General features: G+C 41.4%; 1 protein-coding gene across 2 annotated transcripts in view; it reads right to left on the reverse strand.

Annotated features, from left to right (window-relative positions):
- TTYH2 (tweety family member 2) overlaps positions 1–17,670 on the reverse strand; it is a 95,380-nt gene that overhangs the window by 17,528 nt on the left and 60,182 nt on the right. The window contains exons 1-3 of one of the 2 annotated variants that reach the window (XM_016430668.2): positions 8,696–9,958; positions 8,474–8,569; positions 6,983–7,055 (exon numbers count right to left, since the gene is read on the reverse strand). In XM_016430668.2, coding sequence (XP_016286154.1) covers positions 6,983–7,054 — 72 coding nt within the window. In that variant the 5' untranslated portion in view covers position 7,055; positions 8,474–8,569; positions 8,696–9,958. Of the gene's footprint in view, positions 1–6,982; positions 7,056–8,473; positions 8,570–8,695; positions 9,959–17,670 lie in introns of those variants that run through there. The other variant, XM_001378295.4, reaches the window with a different exon arrangement.

A 17,670-nucleotide genomic window follows, 5' to 3' on the forward strand; every position in this document is an offset into this window, starting at 1 on the left:
CCCAGTGGAATTGCATGGCAGCTACGGGAGGGGGGATGGGGGAAAGCTGGGAAAGAACATGAATCTTGTAACCATGGAAAAATATTCTAAATTAATTAAATAACATTAAAAAAAAAGGGAATCTTTGAGGTCATCTAGGGCACTCTCCTTATTTTACAAAGAAGGAAACTGAGGCCCATTGAGGTTAAGTGACCTGTCCAAGGTCCCAATGGTAGAACTGCAACACAGTCTAATAAGACCTAATCCAAATAATTCCAGTATTTCATTCTATATTAATTCTATTGATTGTAGAAGCCAGAGGACCCAGCTTTGCAACCTACACGATCCATGGGACGCTGTGCTAGCATTTTAGTCATTCTGTACTTTGTTTCCTCCTCCATAAGATGAAGGGGTTAGATCAGCTGATCTCCAAGTCCCCCCCAGCTGCCTAGCCTCCGACTCCAAACGCAGGGCTCTTTCCCCTCACTAAGCGCGGCCCATTGTTCAGTGTTCAGGAGGACTCCAAGAAGCCTCGGCGACACACAGTCCCTAAGCTAAGCTGCGTCCGGGGAGACGGCAGTGCCTGGGGTGGCGAGGGCTTCGGGATAAGGGCCCCGTGCTTGGGGCGACAGGGAGATGTTGATGACTGTCTGCAGCTGCTGTGCCCAGTTCTGTTCCCGCAGTGGCCCATTCCAGCCTGGGGAAGGAGCTCCTGCCCACAGCGGAGTGCTCCCTGGCCCAGATCCCCACCCCACCCCACTGGTGGCATAAGCTCGCCGTCACACGCTGTCCCGTGCCAGGGCAGTGAGGCACGGCGACAATTCGAGGCTGTATAGAGCTGCCTTCCATCCGCATTCTGTCACCACACACCCAGAACGCTGCCAGTGAGGAACCAAGGCTATAAGCACAGCGACACCTCATTGGTCAAATAACCAATATCCACGGTGATCTAGGTGGGCAAGGGGCCAAGCCTGGCCTGTGATGCTGCCTCCTCGACAGAAGTGATGGACTTGTCACAGAAGGAGACATAGATGTTCAGACCTGGCCAAGAGGGCAGCTTGTTAGGCTTAACTAGGCATATTTCTGATGAGAAATTTGGTATTTATTCCCCTCTCCTGTGGGCAGGGTGGGGAGGTGAGAGGAGAGCAGGCTTAGAGATAAGGGGATTCTCCATCCTCCATCACTGGAACTGGCAAGAAGAGCAGTAAGGTCTGGGCAATGGGGGTCAAGTGACTTGCCCAGGGTCACACAGCTGGGAAGTATCTAAGGTCACATTTGAACCCAGGACCTCCCATCTCTAGACCTGGCTCTCCATCCACTGAGCTACCCAGATGCTCCCCCTCACCTCCTCCATGATATACTTTTAAAAAGGAAAGTCAACTCTACATAATGGAGGCTTCTAATTTCACTAATGTATTCTAATTCTAATGTATTTCTCTCCTATTGATTCTTCTACAGGGCATAGAAAATACTCCTTTTATTTACTGTTAAGTTTAGAATCAAAAAGCCAAAGTAACAGTGAAAAGTAGACCAGTAAGAGTATGATTGTGCTTGAGGATGAGAGTGCACCTAAGTGTCTGAGGCCAGATTTGACTTCAGGAAGATGAGTTTTGCAGACTCTAGTCCCACTGTGCCACCAGCTCTGTGTGTGTGTTCAACATACAATTCCCAGCACACAAACCCCTCTGTCTTGCACTCTGAAAATCGTTCCATCAAGCTGCCTAATGCCATCATTTTTCAGGGTGAATTTTAGAATCTAAGCAGGGCCAGCGGCCTCATGGCCACAGCTGTCGGCAGGGATATTCTTGGCTCTGACCTGCTCTGCCTTCTCAAGGCCAGGCCTGTTTCTCAGTAGGCACAGACAGCACAGATGATCCCTGTGTGGGTAGGGAGAGAGGGCACGCGGTGCCACTCCGCTCTCTAGGAGGCCTCAGGTGTCTGTTTCTCACTAATGAAGACAAATGAGTAAGAAGATCACAGCAGGCCCTCGTGGGAGAAGTTGCCTAATCATGGGCCCAACGTGGAGAATTCTAGCTGGTTGACTAAGAGAGGGGGAGTCGAGGCACTTGGGGAATTGCCTCCCCAAACCGAAAATTCTGATGGCAGAAAGGTGCCAGCTGGGCAAAGGCCACTACCTGGTTAAGATGCCTTTTGAATAAGGGTTCTCAATCTGGGGTCTGTGAACTTCATTGACAACTTTAATTCATTATCCCTGGTTTCTTTTGTGATTCTTAATTTTATGCACATAAACATACTAAGAAGGGCCTCACTACATTGCCCAGGGTGACTAGGACGCTGAAAATATGAAGAAATTTTGCTTGACTTCTCTTTTACTTAAAAAAACCCCAACCCTTATCTTCTGTCTTAGAATTGATACCAGGGGGCAGCTGGGTAGCTCAGTGGATTGAGGACCAGACCTAGAGATGGGAGGTCCTGGGTTCAAATGTGGCCTCAAACACTTCCTAGCTGTGTGACCCTAGGCATGTCACTTAACCCCCATTGCCTAGCCTTTATCACTCTTCTGCCTTAGAACAAATGCACAGTATTGCTTCTAAGATGAAAGGTAAGGGTTAAAAAAAAGTGCTGGTTAGATGCCAACTTGTACAGAAAATGAGAATTTGTTCATCTTGAAATTCCCCTAAATGAAATCACAAGGGACAGCTAGGTGGCTCAGTGGATAGAGTCAGGCCTTGAGCAGGGGTATCTGGGTTCAAATCTCACCTCAGATACTTCCTATTGTATAACTTTGGGCAAGTCACTTAAATCCAAATGCCTTACCCTTACTGCTCTTCTGCAGGAACTGAAACTTTAGAGTCAATATTGATTCTAAGACAGAACGTAAGGGTTTAAAAAACATAACTAAAATAATTTAAAACAGTGAACTCACAGGTCTGGTCCTTATCTACTAAGAATGCCTTCCGCACATTAGTAGCCTTAATTAAATTTGTTTCCAATGAGGCTACTCTCCCTTTTCTTCCCCCAAAAGGAAAAACAAAAACAAAACCCTTGTGTATATATGTATAGTCAAGCAAAACAAATTTCTGCCTCAATTAAAATGTACACAGCTTTCACATCTCTTCTTTCCTTTAATCTTCAAAACAACTCATCAAGGGAAGTAGAGCAGAGCACATTCACAGTTGGGAGGAAATGACAAACACAAGAAAGGTTATGGATTCAAGGTGACAGAACTAGCAAGAATAAGGTTTTCTGACTCCAAGGGCAGTGTTCTTTTCAGTACCCCCCCCAAGAATGGCACCGATGGGGGCTCATGACAGAGTGTAATTGTTGGGGGGGGGTTCTGGCTGTGGAACTAAGGAGGGGGTCAGTGCAAAACACATTCATGCCCCTCTTCTGGCCACATTGCTTTAGCAACTAGGCTGAGTTAGGTTTCAGCTCAGGAGGGAACACAGAAGCTCTTTACACAATAACTCATTGACAGCAGCACATCCCCTCCCCATCTCCTCCTCCCACCACTTCCTTTTAAAATGCATCTGTATTTCAAATCCTATCAAAGGCCCATTCAGCTGGTCTTCTCTGCTCAGCTCTCACACAAAGGCCTGACTAAACTCATTAGGGAAATGGCATCTCTAGTTCACTTTCTTGCTCTCAGAGGAATGCAAGAGATTAAATCAGGACTTGTTTCCTTAGAACTAATTGGAAAGAAGTCCCTTCCTCCTCCCCTTCCCCTAAAAAAAGGGGGAAATCGCACTGGTACAAGCTGGAATCTGCAAGTAACTCTTAGGCTGTCCTGGTACCAGGCTTTCAGGACAGAGGAACAGCTTGGCAACTTGCTAATTCCCCTCTCATTCACACTCCTCCATTTACTAATATGTCAATAGGAGTCAGGGAGTTGGGAGTCTGCTGCTAAAGTCCACAACCTAGCCTGCTTTCTCTCTCTGCCTCTGTGGCCTATGTAGCCACCCACTCACTCATCCACTCACCCACCCACCCATCCATCCATTCATCCATCCATCCATCCATCCATCCATCCATCCATCCATCCACAGGTGGCTCCTCCCAACCCAGCCTCACTTCATCTGGCTGCTCAGATGAACTGGTTATCCTCAACACCACCACCCATAAATAACTGATATTTTTATAGTACTTGTCTATTAGATAGAACATCTCATTACACTGAAGTAACCCTGGAAGGAAACTGCTATAACCACACTCATTTTCAGTTTACAGATCATAGTGTCTGTCTCTGCAAGGGAACTCTTTTGAGAGGAAGGAAACATCATTTATTAAAAAAAAAAACCTTACCATGTGTTAGACACTGCTAAGAGCTTTGTAAATATTTGATCCAACAATCCCCGGAAGTAGGTAGTCTTATGATCCCCACTTTACAGCGGAGGAAACCGAGGAAACTCAATCCATAAGATGAAATATCCTTTAAAACTCCCATTTCCTCATAACTCCCTCCCTACTTATCTGATTAGATGGGGAAGGCGTAAACATTGGAGAAGTCCTCTCCCATCTTCCACCACCTAAGGAGCACCCCCACTCTCCTCCTTACTTTCAGCTTCTTTTCAGTTTGTCCTCAATTTTAGCCAAAACCCCAAGAAGCAAAGCTCATTTAGATTATGTGCTTCTTGAGAGCAGGGACTGTCCTGCCTTTTCTTAAACCTCAGGAGTTAGCACAATATTTGGTATATAACAGGTGCCTAATAAATGTTTATTGGTTCTGACTTCGAAGTAGACAGAGGTGAAGGGACTCACCCAAAATCACACAACTAATATAGTGATCCCTCACCTATCATGGGAGTTATATTCCAGAGACCCGCACAATAGGTGAAAATCTGTGAAGCAGCAGGGCTACATTTATTTTATTATTTATAACATAGGTATTTTAAGGCTTTATAAATTGCCCAGAGTCACACAGCTAATAAGTGTCTGAGGCCAGATTTGAACTCAGGAAGAGGAGTCTTCTGTCTTCTAACTCTAGGACCAGCTCTCCATCTACTATTTCACCTAGCTGACCAGTGCAAACATGTTTTAAGAATAAGGAAACAGGCTCGGGGATGGCGAGTGATGGTCACACAGCGAGTAAATATTGGACCTCCAACTGCAACTTAAATTCTATGACTTTAATTCCAGTATTCTGTAAGGCACCAAAGAGGTATGTTCAGGGAGACAGCTAACAGCAAATCAGTCAATTAACATTGATCAAGAGCTTTTTACTTTGAGCTAACCCCTGAGGGGATGTATAGGAAGGCAAAAACAATCCCTCAGCCCTCAAGAAGCACACTTTGTAAAGGGAAAGACAACACCAGACACCCAGGAACAGCAATGCACTACCCTGGCTCCACAGCCAGTCCACAGGAGATCAAACAGAATAATAGTGTCCATCATTTATACAGGTCTTTAAGGCTTGCAAAGAGCTTAACAAATATGACCTCATTTAATCCTCACAATAGTCCTTCCAGTAGGTGCTATTAATTACTCGCACTTTATAGAAGTCCTCCTCTAAGGCTAGGCCAGCTAGGTGGCACAGTGGCCTAGTGCTGGGCCTGGAATTAGGCAGGTAAGTTCAAATCAGGCCTCAAATACTAGCTATGTAATTCTAGGCAAATCACTTCACCCTGTTTGCCTCGGTTTCCTCATTGTAAAATGAGCTGGAGAAGGAAATGGCAAACCATTCCAGTACCTTTGCCAAGAAAACCTCAAAAAGGGGTCACAAAAAGGGAGAGGGGGGGGTTATGACTGAAAGAACTCAACACTATTTGAGGCTAAGAAGATAATAAGAAGCGGTAATTTGCCCTGTGTCACATAGCTAGTAAGAATCTGCATTTGAATTCAAGTCTTCTTGCCTTCAGGTACAGTCCTCTATCCACTAAGACAGAGCTGAAGTGCAAGACAATTAATTTCAGCTTTTTAACTCCTTTGGTCTAAGTATATATTTTAACTCTTTAGATCTTCTTTTGCATAGAGTCAAATGTGACTCCCCTTGTCTTTGCTTGGGAAATGGGGACTGTCTTCGTAGACTCATGCATTTGGAGTTGAAAGGAACTCAGAGGATCATTGAGTCCAACCTCCTCCTTTTACAGATGAAGAATCTGAGGCCAGAGGGGCTGAAGGTCACCTAAGTGGTAGAAAGCTGGGATTTGAATGCAATTCTTGGGATCTGGCTCCCATTCCAATGTTCTTCCCATTGGCTCAGCTACAATAGAGGATCAATGAATTCTCGAGGGTCAAGCTGCCCTTCACCATAGCTGTTAGCTCTGATGTAATGTGGTAGTGTAGGATAGATACATAATGAAGAAACATGGTTTCAAGTTCCAGATCTCTTGATAATTTTCTGTGTGAACCTAGATAAGTTACCCAAGTTTCCTTATTTTTTTTAAAAAAACCCTCACCTTCTGTCTTAGAATCAATACTGAGTATTGGTTCCAAGGCTGAAGAGTAATAAGGGCTAGGCAGTAGAGCTTAGGTAATTTGCCTAGTGTCACACAGCTAGGAAGTGTCTAAGGCCAAATTTGAACCCAGGACTTCCATCTCTAGACCTGGCTCTCTATCCACTGAGCCACCTAGCTGACCCCTAGTTTCTTAATTTGTACAATGGGAGATTTGAGATGCTGACCTCTATCGTTCTATCTGGCTCTCACTCATATTCTATGATCAGACAGGGGAGACCAACAAGTAGGGGTCCAATTAGAACCTCACAAGCATTGGAAATTTGTTTTGTGTGATAATACATATATAACCCAGATTGAAAATCTTGCCAGATCCTGGAGCAGGAAGGGAAGAGGGGAGGGAAACAATTTGGATCAGATAACTTCAGAAAACTGATGTGGAAATTTTTTTTATTAAAATAAAAACAATAAAAATAAAGAATCTCAGAAGCAGGGAATTTGGACTAAAAATTTGTTCTCTCTCTCTCTCTCTCTCTCTCTCTCTCTCTCTCTCTCTCTCTCTCTCTCTCTCTCTCTCTCTCTCTCTCTCTCTCTCTCTCTCTCTCTCTCTCTCTCTCTCTCTCTCTCCCTCCCTCCCTCCAGTGACTCACCACTGCAGCTGCTGTGTCCACGGCCAGTGAGGCCCAGCTTAGGAGGAGAGTGAGCACACCACAGCATAGCATCCTGGGAGAGAAATGGACAAAGGGAGTAGAGGGTCATGAATTTTAGTCCTTCCTAGCCCAGTCTTCAGGAGCTCAGACCTAGAACTGGATGGGACTTTGGAAGCCATCTAGTCCAATCCCATCATTATTCAGATGAAGAAATTGAGGTAAGTGACTTGTTTAAGATCATACAGTAAAAGACTGAGCTGAGATTGGAACTCAGAACCCTCAGTTTCAAACTCACTGCTGAACCACCTCTAATGCATTCTGGTGAGGGAAGCTTCCCATGTGTTCTTGAGGATTTTTAGATCTCAGCACTCAGGTCAACCCATTTATTACTGTGACCATAACATAGGGAAATCTATCCTAGGCTGGGTAGATTACAAGAGATCTATTATCCTGAAGCAGTACAAACAAAAACATAATTATGATTTCTTTCTGGTATGAAAGTGATAGAATCCACTGAAAAACCAGGATCCAAAGACTCAGTATACTTGGGAGAGAAAAGGGTCTAACTTCTCTTGAGATCATGTATCAGTCTCAGATTACTAAGTTAGATCTCAGTGTGTTCCCTCTCCTGGGGTGATGAGGCCTCAAAAAGGCTGGTATTGAATTATGGATGTTTAGATTTTGAGACTGATGGCTTGACTGCTCTCTGATCTCTTACTCTTGGGGCTCTGTGAAAAGGATCATCAGTCTGTGGCCATCGACTACTGCACCTGTATCAGAGGTGCCAAGAGAAACTAAAAACTGTGGCCATGTTCCTTTAGTAGAAGACACTTCAAAATAATGGCAGGATTTGAGACACAGCCTAACTATGGGCATATGCACAGGCATTTGTCAAAGCTTTTTTGTTATAGTGGGAAAAGTAGTGGAAATTGGAAATGAGAGGGCTTGGGTTCAAATTCCAGGTCTATTACTTAATATAGTGAAGAAGGTACAGGGGAGCCACTACCCTAAAGCAATTGGAAAAAGACCAATTAACCTTTTTACCTGGGATGGGAAAAAAAAAAAACATAAATAGGAGCAAAGCCCACTGAGCAATCAAAAACTTACATGATCTTCCAGCAAGTCCCTCTATCTATCTTATTTATAAAATGAAAAAGCTAGACCCTCTAAGATGCCTCCCCGTCCAGCTCAAAACTGATGACTCTGTGACTTCTACTCTTGTGGTTTGGTACAAAGTAGTCACTGCCACCAATTGGACTCAAGAGGATTTTCTTGGGTCCATGGCAGCTCTAACATTCTATTCTTAATTTCTGCTAAGCAGTAAGTGAGGAAATAGCCAGCTTTGGGAGAGACATTCCAAAGAATGCTAACAGCCAGCTCAGGGCTCAGCTTATGAAGTGGTAACCATATCTTGCCATCCCTATGTCCTTGGGGTTTTTTTGGACACCCTCATCAAAGGCTCTGATATTACTTAGGGTCAAGAATACTCACGTAGCTAGGAGACATTTGGAGTGCTTAGCCAACCCCAAGCAGGCAATGAGACAGATAACCAGGTCCAAGATGAAAAGCAGGAGGTAAGAGAGCCACCTGGGAAAGGAAAGAGGTAGTGATCAGAGAACTGAAAAGTAGGTGATTCAGAGACAACGCCTATATCTCAAAGAATGTCCTGGGCACTTTCTGCCAAATATCTTTCATTATCAATGACATACTCACCATTTATAGTTAAATTGTTGAGGAAACACAGGCCTTTCTTTAAATTGTGAAATAACTAATATGTCCTGAGTGAATGGAGTCTATTGAGGATGAGAAAGCTCAGAGCATGATTTCTATTTGGGCTCTGCAGGAAAGAACCCAACTTCAGAGAGATAGTAAGGTGTAGTGGAAAGAACTTAGGTCTGGGGACAGGAATATGGGTGTTAGTCCTGGCTATGCAATAACTAGCTGTATGACTCTGAGTAGGTTATTTCCTTTCTTGGCCTCAGTTTCCCTTTCTGGATTTCTTAAAGCAAAGCAGTAGGATTAGTTTAGGATTTGGTGGGCAGTTAGGTGGCACAATGGATAGAGTGCCAAGGCCTGGAATCAGGAAGACCTAATTTTAAACCTAGTCTTAGACAACTACTAGCTGTGTGACCCTAGGTAAATCACTTAACTCTATTTGCCTCAGTTTGCCAAACCTGTAAAATGAACTAGAGAAGAAAATAACCATTCCACTATCTTTGCCAGGAAAATCCCAAATTGTGTCATAAAGAGTCAGACAGGCTTGAAAATAACTAAACAACAATATTGGCAAGTGGGTTAGCTAGGTGGCTCCATGGATAGAGGGTTAGGCCTAGAGTTGGGAGGGCACTTCCTTGCCATATGACCACTAGCAAGTCACAACCTCTAAGCTGTCTAGCCCTTACCACTCTTCTGCCCTGGAACTGATACTTGTTTCAACTCTGACAGAAGGGTCTAAAAACAAAAAACAATAATGATGAGCAAACTATAGCTGAGGACCAAATCCAGCTTTATATCAGGGGAACTAAGATAGTTTTTCATTATTTTTAAATACAATAACATTTTGTAAAAACTATCCTTAGCTCACAATTTGTAGACTCTCAGACTAGCTGATCTCAAATTCCTTTCTATTGATAAAGGTCACAGCCATTCTGTAATTCGGGAACAATTTTGCTGTTTGGACAACACAAGCTCATAGCAAATTGTTGGAAGCAGCTAGCAGGTGTCTCTTTGGTCATGGGCCACTTTGGCTATTCAAAGTCCAAAGCAGCCCTCTGTCTGAATCTCATCAGTTTAAAATCTTGGATCTGAGGAAGAAGCTGGTGCTCAATGGTGACTTGACTAAACTCATGTGAAAGCTAAAGGCATTTTAGAGATAATTTAGTTTTCCACTATAACCTGGCTAAAAGTGATTATTGGGGGTAGCTCAGTGGATAGTCAATCCTGGAGACTAGAGGTCCTGAGTTCAAATCTATACTCAGATCTTTTTAATATTACAAAGATATTTTATTATATATATATATCTATTTTACCAATTACATATTATGTAATAACAAATTTTTACATAAGTTTTCTGAAATTATATGATAAAAATTGTCTCCCTCCTTCCTTTCCTTCCCTACTCTTGGAGCTGGCAAGCAATTTGATCTGGATTATAGATGTGTTACTCAGATAATTCTTAGCTATCATATTAGCCCAAATATAATATGACCCCGAATATAGTGCAGTCCCAAGTATTCTGGAGGGTAACTCAGAAAGAGGAAACACCCATCTTATTTTCTCCTTTTAAGTTACAACTTTCTCTTAACTCATGAATAATGTAGGCACTTTATATTCAAAGTTTTTTCAAGGTCCTAAAAACAAGTTAAAGAAGTTTTAATGCCAACATTTTTATTAAATATGTATTACTTTTATAGATACTTGTGAGAAACTACCTTCCAACAATCACGTTCTCCTTCCTTTTCTATTTTGTCATCTCCCAAAGTGGAAACATCACTTTGAGTCATCACCATCACCCTCTTTTTCCCACAAAACACCATCTTCACTACTATCCATACTGTTTGATATACATTTTTTAAAATTCAAGCACAATGGACTCAGTGGAAATTTTGTACCAAGCAGTTTTGATCCAGTTCCCTAACACAGTGACGGTTTATTTTTCCCGATGGAGTAAATTCATGGTTTCTGGCCAACATCCACTTGTTATATTCTTTCCTCAAATGATCTTTGAATGGCTTATTGATGACTAAATCTAACATTGTAATTGCGACGTCATTCCTCCAAGAATAACAACTATAGGTCCATGTGCATTTCAGCAATTTTCTTCTTCACATTTTCAGTCAGGTGACCCTTGAATGCATCAGTACGAGCCTTCCTCTCCGACACAGTAACTCACCCGGATGCCTATCCCAGACTGCTTTTGACCAATCTTAACACAAGTTCTTCATTCATCCATCCCATTTCCTGCCCACGAAAGATCACTCCTGATGGTAACTTTTCCTTAGGTAATGTTTTATGCCTTAAAATTACATAAGGAGGGGGCAGCTGGGTGGCACAGAGGATTAAGAGTTTCTACACCACAAATTAAATTTCTGCCCCTTCTGAGCAGAACACCAAAATCTAGGGGCAATATATTATAATATAAATGGATGTGACCTAAACATGAGATAATTAGAACAGGAAGTATCTTTCAGATTATAGTTACAGGAAGAATTCAATCAGTCAATATTAATTTTATTTATTTATTTAATTTTTTTTAGAAGGCCCTTACCTTCCGTCTTGGAATCAATACTGTGTATTGGTTCCGAGGCAGAAGAGTGGTAAGGGCTAGGCAATGGGGGTCAAGTGACTTTCCCAGGGTCACATAGCTGGGAAGTGTCTGAGGTCAAATTTGAACCTAGGACCTCCTGTCTCTAAGGGTGGCTCTCAATCTACTGAGCTACCCAGCTGCCTCCTCAATAAATATTTATTAAGCATCTACTATGTACTTTTTGTGTAGTAAATTGGTGGACTGGAACAAAGTGCTCATGATAGTGAATAAATGAGATCTAAGAAGCCTGTTCAAGGTAATTTCCTGCCTTAGGGGAGGGAAAATGGTCATTAAAAGATGCATAAAGGCTGATTTGGCCTTTTTGTTTGTCTTGGCCTGGGTTCTAGAAAATTGAACATGACAAAGAATAGGAAGGGCGCTGGATTCATAGTTGGAAGACTTGGGTTCAGATCCTGTCTTTGCTATGTATTATTGGGGAAATTACTTTGTCTCTAGAGTTCTATTTCCTTATCATGGAGGATGGGGTGTGTGTTATACTAAAAGACCTTTAATATCCCTTCAGGCTCTAAAACTGATGACCCCATGACTAGACAGAGCTGAGGGAAGGCACACTCTGCTCACCCTGGGTGGGTGGCAATATCTTTTAAGCCTCATGCCCTTGAACTTAGTGAGTTTCCCATCTTGATATATTTTAGATTCTTCCTTGCTTTTTTCCCCTCTCCTTTGGTCAGGATGGAATCCTTTATAACTGACTCAAGGGGCCAATAGCTAAATTTTTGATCTGAGCATTTATTCCTTGGAAATAAGCTAATGCTATAAAATGGAGGATTTGTTGTTTTCTTAATTGTCTAATTAAAAAAGAGTTGGGGAAAATGTTAGTGATGTGGATTAAAACTCAGTATGTCAAGGATACTGTGTCCCCTTTGAGAGCTATTTATTAGAACACTGTTGCCTCTGGTAATGTCTTCCTTTATTTAGTGTCAGGTTATTGCTGTGGCAGCCTCCATAATGGTTCACCATGAGGCTTCACCAAGGACACAGACTTGGCAGATCTTTGGGAAATGAACTCTATCTCATTTACCCCTTAGTACTGGGCAATGTGGCAATATATGGACTTAAGACTATATAGTTATATAGAGACCATATATATTTAAATCATATATAATGTATATATAATTATCTACGTATTATGTATTGACAAAGAACTCAGCTGTTTTAAAATATTAAAAAATAATATTACTAGTCTGAAGTCTGAAATACCTAGTTTCATTTGAATCAAAGACCTCATTAGTTTACCCAGCAGAAGACTTAATAAATTCCGGGGGGGGGGGGGGGGAATCCAAAGAGAAACCTCGATTCTCTGAAACTAGGGCTATTAATTTGTCTTATTTATGGTGATCAAACCAAAGATAAGAATATATTCTCATTTAATCCAAATGAGAGAAGTGTCTATTTGTGCATCTTTGGCCAGATTTTAAAGGAAATCCTTAGTAATGATTTTAGTGAAAGTAACTGGTCTCAGGAAGACACTTTTCTCCAAGAGTTCACTAGCATTAATATTACCACTGTACCATTTAAGCAAATAAAAAACACAGAACTTAAAACTATATACCAGAGGCTCTCAAAATGTAGTCCAAGGATCCTTAATATCCAAGACCATTTCATGAGATCAAAATAATTTTGATAATAATACTAGGACATTTACATTTCTAATATAGTAAATATCCATATATACCTAGATATCTATCTATCCATCCCACAAGACCAAAACTCTTTGGGGTTCTTAATTTTTAAGAGTTGTAAAGGGGTCCTGAGAACAAAAAGATCAAGAACCACTAATTTACTCTCTCATTTTATTTTCTGTGGAATTTTGTCTTTTGTTTCAAAATCACTCTAAAATATTAGTAGCCATTGCTTGGATCACAGGATTCCAATTAGCAGCTGGAACTTTGCCCTTTTGAACCTTTCTCTAAGCAGGAATGTTTGTACCTTAAGAATTCTTTTGGAATTTGGGTAAAATGCAGAGTACAGAATTTTTTCTTCCATAAGAGAGAAGGAGGAAGGGAGGGAGGGAGGAAGGAAGGAAAGAAGGAAAAAAAAGAAGGAAGGAAGGATAAAAGCACTATGTCCCAGATTCTCTGCTAAACACTCTACAAATATGTTGTTTGAGCAAAACAACCACCCTGGGATGTAGGTGCTATAATTATCCCCATCTTATAGTTGAGGAAATGGAGGCAGATAGAAATTAAGTAATTTGCCCAGGGCCACCCAGCTAGTAAGGCTGGACTCCAGTCAAAATTCCTAATGGTGTTTCTAAGATTTTGCCTCCACCATGGCCATTTGCCCATTCAGTCTTTCCCTTCCTCTCCCCATTCACAAACAGAAGTATGCTCAAAATGTTTCAGTACCTCTCACCAATGTGAACCCTGTTGGTGAGGATCCCAATCTTATCATTTTGTAAAACTCATATTTATGTCTTCCCATAAAACTTCCACATAGGATCTGGCCATTGGGCTGTGACCTTCCTCTTGGTTGTTTTTTTCTTTCACCCAAGTGATTTGCCCAGGGTCACATAGCTGAGAAGTGCCAGATTTGTACCTAGGTTCTCCCATCTCTAGGCCTGTCTCTGAATCCATTGAGCCACCCAGCTGTCCCTCTTTTAATGTTCTATGGGGGAGGGGGGAATAGGGGAGAGAGAAGTGAAAGGGGGGAGAGAGACAGAACAATTATTCATAATTCCTATTTTGGGAGCAATTAAAATCTGGTGTTTTCAAGGAAGGGAAGAATTCCAACCCTGTCAAGCAAGACCTCAGTTTCCCATAGATTTCCTCTTCTCCTGAAATACTATTCACACTATCACAAAGGGACCTTTGAGATCATCCAAAGTTTATAGAAAGAGGAAAAACTGAGGCCCAAAGAAGTAAACACAGCTACTTAGTATTTGGTAACTTAGATTTCCCAAGGTTATAGGGGGAATTTAACTATAGAGATAGCATTTGAACCCAAGGCCTCTAAGTTTAGAAAGAAAAAATAATTTTGACCTCATGGACTATATAGATTGGTTCTCAGGGATTCCACAGGGTCCAAGACCACACTGAGAATTGCTGACCTCTGCCCTACTGCCTCTGTACCACTTCTGCTTTTGGAATGTTGTTTTTCACACTTCAATTTCAAAATCTCTTAGATGTTTTTCTCCTTTCCCTAAGAGAATGTTGTATTTTCAGTCTTTCATGTTAGAATGCCTCCAAACTCATTTTACAAGATTTTATATTTGAGCAAAGTTTCCCAGTAACAATACTTCTTTATTTTTTTTAAGTCTAAAACCATCTAAACATTTTATTCCAATTATAAAGGCAAGATAGATTGTACAGATGTGAACAGAGAGAAATTGTTTGTCATTTCCTTCTCCAGTTCATTTTACAGATAAGGAAACCAAGGTTAATAAGATTAAGTGTTTTTGTACAGGCTTACACAGCTAGGAAGTATCTGAGGCTGGATTCGAATTCAGATCTTTTTTTATTCTAGGCTTTGGACTCTATCCATGGCACTACCCAAGTGCCCTCTTGTCCCTTACCCTAATTGTATTGTAACCTCCCCCTTGTCTGGGACTTTCTTTACTACTAAAACAGCAAGGATAGAGGCAGCTAGGTGCCTCAGGGAATAGAAAGTCAGGCCTGGAAATGGAAGGTCCTGGGTTCAAATATAGCTGTATAACCCTGGGCAGGTCACTTGACCCCCATTGCTTGGATTCTAAAACAGAAGGAAAGGGTTAAAAAAAAAGAAACAAGGACAATCTATTAGGTGGGGTTACAAAAGATAGACAACCAGAAGAGCCTTTATTAGTACTAGCCCCCAGCAACAGGCCTGTCCAGTTCTAAGATACAATTTATCTCCTACCTTCCTTGCTAGTGGATTCAATAAAACCTCACTGGTTCCTGAATTTATAGCATTGGATCTGAGTTATGAGTCTAGTTTTGGAGTATCGGTTCTGGTTCATTCACAACCCTTTATAATCTGGTCCCAACTTTCTTTTCCAGCTTTATCTCTTATTATTATCAGTCAGTGATCCTATGCTTTAGAGAAACTGAACAATTCACTGTACCCCAAATAATGCTTAAATTTTTCTCTCTGTGTCTTTTTTCAAGTAATTCCCTCTGCAGGATCAGTCAGTGCCATCCATAAAATGCATTGCCTAAAAATTGGGACACTCATGCATTATTAGTGGAGTTGTGAACTGATCTAACCATTCTGTTGGGCAATTTAGAATTATGCCCAAAGGACTATAAAACTTTGTATCCGCATTGCTCCAGTAATATTACTACCAGGTCTGTATCCCCAAAAGAAGAGGAAAGACCAAAAGTTCATACAAAAAATTTATTGTAGCTGTTTTTGTGGTTGCAAAGAATTGGAAATTGAGGGGATGTCCATCAATTGGTAAATGGCTGAACAAACTGTGGTATATGCTTGTGACAAAATACTGTTGTTCTATAAGAAATGATCAATAGGATGATAAGGATGATTTCAGAAAAACTTGGAAAGACACACGAACTGATGATGCAGAGTGACGTAAACAAAATCAGGAGAACATTGTACACAGTAACAATATTAGATGGTGATCAGCTGTGAAAACCTCGGCTCTTCTCATCAATACAATGATCCAAGATGATGCTTCCCTCCCCCACTTTCTTTCTTAAAAGCTTTAATAGGAAGCATTTGCTCCAAAGCAGATGAGTGGTAAGGGATAGGCAATGGGGGTTAAATGACTTGCCCAGGGTCACACAGCTAAGGCCCTCCTGTCTCTGGGCCTGGTTCTCTGTCCAATAAGCCACCTAACTGCCACATTCTAAAACAATTCTGAAAGACTTATGACAAAGAATGCTATCCCACCTCTAGGCAAAGAACGCTTGAAGTCTGAATGCAGAGCAAAGCACACTATTTTTCACTTTATTTTTATTTGGGGGTTTTGGTTTTATATGAGTACTCTCACAACATAACCAATATGTTTTGCATGATCATCTATGTATAATTCAGATCAAGTTGCTTTTTATCTCAGGGAAAAAGGCAATTTGGATCTTATAATTTTAGAAAACATGTTAAAATTGTTATTAAAAAGAAATTGAGAAAATAAAATATAATTTTGCAGATGGGTTGCCAAAAATCACCTTCCTCATTCCAGATGTTATATTTCTACTACGACAGCCAAGGATGGCATGCTTGCTTTTGAAGCACCTTGTCACAGTATTGAGCGATGTTGAACTTGGCCTTCAGCACCATCCAGAGATCTTTTGCACACAAACTGCTGTCTAGCTACACCTCTGGAGTCTGTGTGGCTGAGTCACAATGAATTCATTTCGAAATAAACCTTCCTCCAAATGTTCTGATCCTTAGTGAAGACGGAGCCATCATCACCACAAGTATTAAAAGGCTGCTATTAAGCACCTAACAGTACACAAACAAAACTACAGGTCTAATCTTGCCCCAGTGAAACTTTAGGTAATAAAAAGATTCTCCTGCCCAAGAGAATAGTCTTTAAACTAGAGGATTATTTCATCTTCTGGTTTGCCACTAATTGTAGGAAAACTGGGAAAGCACTTTAAATATTTGTGCAGCAGAATTCAACTTGTATATAGATACAGCTTCTTTTGGCCTTTTGCACTTTGATGCTATTTAACCCTCACCTTCTGTCTTAGAATCAATACTGTGTATTGGTTCCAAGGCAGAAGAGCCACAAGGACTAGGCAATTGGGGTCAAGTGACCTGCCCAGGGTCACCCAGCGAGGAAGTGTCTGAGACCAGATTTGAACCCATTTGCAGGCCTGACTCTCTACTGAGCAACCCAGCTGTCTCTTTTTTATCCATTTTTAATCTAAGATACTCTTCACAGCAAAGTAACACCCACAAAAAGGTGGGAAAGCAAGTGATGGAAGGAGGCAATGGGGAGTTGTCTTGTTTGTCTGCGAGACTTTATTAAGCATCATCTACTATGTGTACTAGGTACTGTGCTAAGTGTGGAGATACAAAGAAAGGCAAAAACATGGTCCTTGTCCTCAAGGAGGTCACAGTCTAATGGGAGAGACAACCATGCAAATGACTATGTACAAAGACAGAGACAGGACAAATTAGAGTTAGCCTTAAGAGAGAAGGCCATAGGACTAATGAGGACCTGGAAAAGGCTTCTTATGGAAGGTGAGAATTTAGCTGAGACTTCAAGGAAGCCAAGGAAGTCAGGAGGTGGAGATGAGAAGAGAGAAGAGGTTCATGGGGGAACATTTAGTAAAAATTTGAGGAACAGCAAACAAGCCAGTGCCACTAGGCTTCAGAGTATGTGGAAAGGAGTCAGGCATGAAACTGGAAAGGTAGGAAGGGGACAGATTAAGGTTTCAGAGAGACAATCAGAGGATTTTATATTTGCTTCTGGAGA

This window comes from Monodelphis domestica, chromosome 2 (genome assembly GCF_027887165.1).
Source record: "Monodelphis domestica isolate mMonDom1 chromosome 2, mMonDom1.pri, whole genome shotgun sequence".
Lineage (NCBI taxonomy): Eukaryota > Metazoa > Chordata > Mammalia > Didelphimorphia > Didelphidae > Monodelphis > Monodelphis domestica.